Genomic DNA, 4,864 nt, shown 5'->3' on the forward strand with positions numbered 1-4,864 from the left:
TAATACTGAGTGACCCATGTTCCCCTTGGGGACAGAACCACTTCTCCACGGACAGTGGGAGGGATCTGGGCAGTGGAGGGGCTCCCAGGGAGAGCCAGGAAACCACAGCAACTGGGAGGGGAAGAAAGAGGAGGAAAGGGGAGGGAGGAGAAAGTCAGAGGTCAAGTCCCCGTAATGTGGGGCCCATGTGAACCTGGCAGATAGAAGAGTTCCAGCCCTGAAGAGAGAGACCTCAGTTCTCTAGGGAAGGAGAAGGAGACAGAGCCTTGAGCCTGGTCCCCAGCAGGCACACCTCCAGGGTCTGCACTTAGACTCTGTAAATGGCAGACCCAGCTCAGGAGAGGAAGGCAGAGACTCCTGGCAAGGAGAGAGAGGTGGTCACACACAGTGGACAGCACAGACCTATGGAGAGATCCTCACTGGATCCCCACAGTGGAGGCAGCCCCTGGATGGTGCTCCTGATCAGAGGTGAGACAGTTGCTCTGCTGGAGCCCAGGGGAGCATGGGGAGCTTGGGGGATTCTAGCCCAGATAAAGACAAGTCAATCAATGTACATACCAGGGGGAAGGAGACCAGTCCCAGGGGGTCTGTCCCATAGACAGTGTCTGCAGACTTGGCCAGGGGTGTCTTTTCTGAGCCAGGGGCTGAGGGGAAATAGCTGCTCAGGTTTATCAGTCCATATGCCTGAGACTCAGGGCAATGTCCAGTCCTGGAGCTGAGCAACCTCTGAAGAAGCTAAAGGAGTCTTTACAGTCAGAGACCCAGGGGTGGACCCCAGCTCTGATATTTATTAGTTTTGTGACTATAGACATGTCACTTACCCCTCTTAGTTTGTGTTTTACCTGGACCACCACCTTCTTCCCAAAGCTGTTTGGAAGCCAAACTCTGTTGGCCTTAAAATGTGCTCAGGGTTTAGTGGGAAAGACCCTCCCTGGGTTTGGGCCAGAAGATCTGGGTTCAAATTCTGCCTCTGCTGTCTCCTATTTAATATTGCTCACATCGATTATGGTATGTGGGCCTCAATTTCCTCATCTGTAAATTGAGGATGTTTGACTCAGTGACTCTAACATTCTCTCCAGGTCTAAGATGTGATTTCCATCTTCAACCACAACAATTCCTTGACTCATCTCTCCCTTCAGCGTCTCACCTTCCGCACTGGCAGATGCTTTATGAATCTAGTCCATGGAAGGAGCTTAAAATGTGTCACACACTGAACTCTTGGGTCATGTACAGAGACTGGGGCTGACAGATTGATGTGCAGTCACATGAAACCCCTTCACACATATCCCACTGAGCAAAGAGGCCATCTGGGGCTCCTAATTGGGCCACCTTTCCTACAGGAGAGATTTCCAGTTGGGCAATGGCTAACAAGAACTATGATTTATATAGTGCCTGGAGGTGTGCAAGGTGCTCTATGTATCATATTTCATCTAATTCTCTGAAAAACTCTGTGACATAGGTGCTATTTTTATAAATGAGGAAAATGATCCAAAGAGAGATTGAGTGACATGGCCAGAGTCACACAGTGAGTCAGTAGCTGGGGCAGGGTTTGATTTCAGGCCTTCCTGACCCCCATATCCAACATTCAATCCATGGCAAGCCCTAGATGCCTCCTGCCATGGAGGGTTACCTCAGAGGAGAGTCACTTCCCCAGCACTGAGAATCTTCAAGCAGAGACTAGATGACCATTTGCTAGGGATGTTTGACTGAGGGGCCCTAATCAGGCCTGGGTTGGCCAAGATGACCTCTGAGGCCCAGAAGCAAAGAATCCCAGAGGCCTCTGGGGGTTTCTAGCTCTTAGGTTGTGTGATCTGTGGGGGAGGAGAGACAGCTCAGTACATCTGGGGGTTTTCCTTCATGGTGTGCCTTATGGAAATTATCCAAGACATGAGACTGTGGCAGGATGGATTCAATGGCTACAGGTGAGAGGCAAAAGCCAGCATTAAGGGAGGGCCCTGCTGGTCATCTGCAGTGGTCTTCCTGTCCCTCAGCTCCTGGGCAGATGATACTGTGGGAGGAAAAACCTAGTAATTATCAACCTGTTTATCCACAAGGATTAATTAGGCACCTACTACATGCAAAGCCATTGGGCTGAGGACTGGGCATAAAAGGCAAAAAAAGAATAAGTCACCAACCTCAAGGAGAATACTTTCTATTGGGGAAACATGTATGCATTTATGTGGAAGAAATACAAGAAGAGGGGTCAGCCTTATCCTGATGATTTCCTTGCTAGAGGCTATTCTTGGAGAAGGCTACCCCTCCATCAATTTAGGCTGGCACCTTGTCCTCCAATCCCAGGCTTAGAGAGTTCTCTTGGGCACTAAGTGGGGAAGTGGCTTCCCCAGTATTAAACAATATGTCTGAGGCAGAACTAGCACCCAGGTCCTCTTGGCTCCCAGGCAGGCCCTCTAGTTAAATACTAGGTCATTAGGGAGAGAGGGAACTAGCAGACGATGGCATCTGGGGGATGGCTTCCTGGGGGAAGTCCTGTTAAAAGGGCCATATTGAAGGAAAAGAGAGGTTCTATGAGGGGGAGAGCAGGAGGAGGACAGCCCAGACTGGGGTGGGGGCACGAGAACATGGCTCCCCCTCCTTAGCACAGGACACTGTAGTAGCTGATACCTGGGAAGGAAACTCAGCCCGCTAGACTCTCTGAGGAGCCTGTGAAGAAAGGGGGAACCAAGAAGACCCAGGGATAGGACCTGAGACAAGGAACTTGCAGAGTGTTCTCAGGTCTGGAGGCAACAAAGAATTGGGCCCTTCACCAGACATAAAGGGAGCTGGGCTCTCCCAGGGCTTCCAGCTTCTGCTAGAGGGGCAGGGTCAAGGAAAGGAGAGAGCTCTAGACTTGGGATCAGGAAGTCTGGATTCAAATCCCAGCTCCAGTATTCAGTGTGTGATCTCAGGGGAGTCACCTCAGCTCTATGACTCTCCATTGTCTCATCTGTAAAATGGGGGTACTAATCCCAGCATTCCCTGCTTCTCTGGCTGTCCTGAGGAAAGACCCTTCAAATGCAATAGAGATGGGAATCACTGCTCCTCCTCTGAGGCTCCATTAGCTGCTCCTCCCACTCAATCCCAGCCAATAAGTGAATTGGGCAGCTCGGTGGCTCAGTGCTGGACCTAGGACAAAGGACTCTAAGATAGTTTGAGGAGGGGGCTGTCAGCAGGGGAAGGGGACATGAGGAAAGGCTTCTTGGGGGAGGTGGAAAGTGAGCTGAGCCTGGCAGGAAGAGGGTTTCTGCAGGGATCCTCCAGTGTAAATGTATGGAGGGGGATGATGGCAGGTCAATAAGGAAGGAAGAATACCTAGACCCTAGTAAATTCTCTATCAGGTATGGCTTGATCTGAAAAATTTTGTAATGGAAGTCAAGTGTGCTGGAACATTGAGAGTCCACAGAAGAGTGGTGTAAAATATAGCCAGGAGGAGGCTGTGCTGGCCTGAGTCATCCAGGGTGGAGCCAGAGAGAACACCTGGGAGGGACTTGCTTCTCCCCAACTTTCTGCAGTCATGCCTTGAGACCAGAAGGGCTCATGTAGAGGTATTGGCTTTGGGGTTTTGTTCCTGGGCTACTATGTTGTCTTTCTCAGTGAACACAAGGTCTCTGGGGTGCTGGGATTCCCTCCCTTCCCCTGCTGCTCATGGCTCTGAACAGCTCCTGACCCATGAGGAGTGTGCTTCTGGCTCTGGCCTCCACCCTTCTTGTTGGCCATCCCTACTGATGCTTTCTAGGCATCTTAACAGCCATACTCACTGCTATGGTCCAGAAAACGGGGACTGTCCATGATGAGTGAGCTCCCTGGGGAATCTCAGACCACTTGCTGCTGCTCCTCCTCCTCTCCAACATGGAGCTTCCCTTGGGCTGGTCACAGCTGACCCCCTGGCAGCTGTGAGATGAGAGCAAGTAGAGCTGGAAGGAGCCTCAGCGACTGCCTAGCTCTGTGTGAGTTACAAGGGACTCTGACTGTGCTTTCTGCCTTGAATATCCTTGAATATCTTGAATATCTCTGGAACTTGTTTAAAAAAAAAAACAACAAGGGGCAGAGCCAAGATGGTGGAGCAAAAGCAGTGACTTGCTTGATCTCTCCCCTAAATCCCTCCGAATACCTGTAAAAAATGTCACTAAACAAATTCTAAAGCAGCAGAACCCACAAAAAGACAGAGTGAAACAAATTTCCAGCCCAAGATAACCTGGATGGTTGATTGGAAAGGTCTATTGTGCTAGGCTGGGAGAGGAACATAGCTCAGAGTGGACACACAATTAAAGGCCAGGCCTCAGCAAACCTGGAACAGGCCTCAGAGGATTGAATCATGGGCAGCTGTTGTGGTTTCCAGACTTCTCAACCCACAAACACAAAAGACAACTTAGAAGGTCAGGAGGAAAGGTTGGTGACTGAGGTGAAAGAGAAGCTCAGTCCCAGCCCCAGTCCCAGTGCAGTCCCAAGGCCGCAGATGCTTCCAGAGCTCTCAGACCACAGACAGAAGGGGAATCAAGTAACTGATCATAGAGGAATTGCAGGGATCTCTTTGCTGGTACTGAGGCAGGACTCTCCTGCTTTACCTGTGCTTGGATTTGGGTCGCAGTTCTTGGTGACGGTCCTGGGGTGAGGAGGAGCACTGGCTTGGTGGAGTGTGTAGTGGTGGTGGAGAGGGAATCCTCCTCATGGTTCCAAGGCAGAAAAGAGTGTTTGTGTTCACTCATAGAACACAGTACAGGCCAGGAAAGAAGTAAGCATCTCACCCTTTATTGTACCAGCTTGGAAGAACTGAAAATTTACAGATCTCTGGAAGAATCTTTGAAAGCAGCTACACAAAGCCCGCAAAGCTTGAGACAGCACATTCTCCACACTGGAAGCAGACCCC

At 50.5% G+C, this 4,864-nt stretch overlaps 1 protein-coding gene across 3 annotated transcripts in view; it reads left to right on the forward strand.

The window, feature by feature from the left end:
* The first annotated feature begins 197 nt into the window (after positions 1-197).
* The window catches only part of LOC114041039 (carcinoembryonic antigen-related cell adhesion molecule 3-like), an 11,511-nt gene continuing 6,844 nt past the window's right edge, over positions 198-4,864 (forward strand). For 2 of the 3 annotated variants that reach the window (XM_027859239.1, XM_027859240.1), the window contains exon 1: positions 200-468. Coding sequence is in view for 1 of the 3 variants with exons in the window: in XM_027859238.1 (XP_027715039.1) it covers positions 321-468 (148 nt within the window). In the remaining 2 variants the exon portion in view is untranslated. Of the gene's footprint in view, positions 469-4,864 lie in introns of all 3 variants that reach the window. The other variant, XM_027859238.1, reaches the window with a different exon arrangement.

This window comes from Vombatus ursinus, unplaced genomic scaffold (assembly GCF_900497805.2).
Source record: "Vombatus ursinus unplaced genomic scaffold, bare-nosed wombat genome assembly UNPS02014164.1, whole genome shotgun sequence".
NCBI lineage: Eukaryota > Metazoa > Chordata > Mammalia > Diprotodontia > Vombatidae > Vombatus > Vombatus ursinus.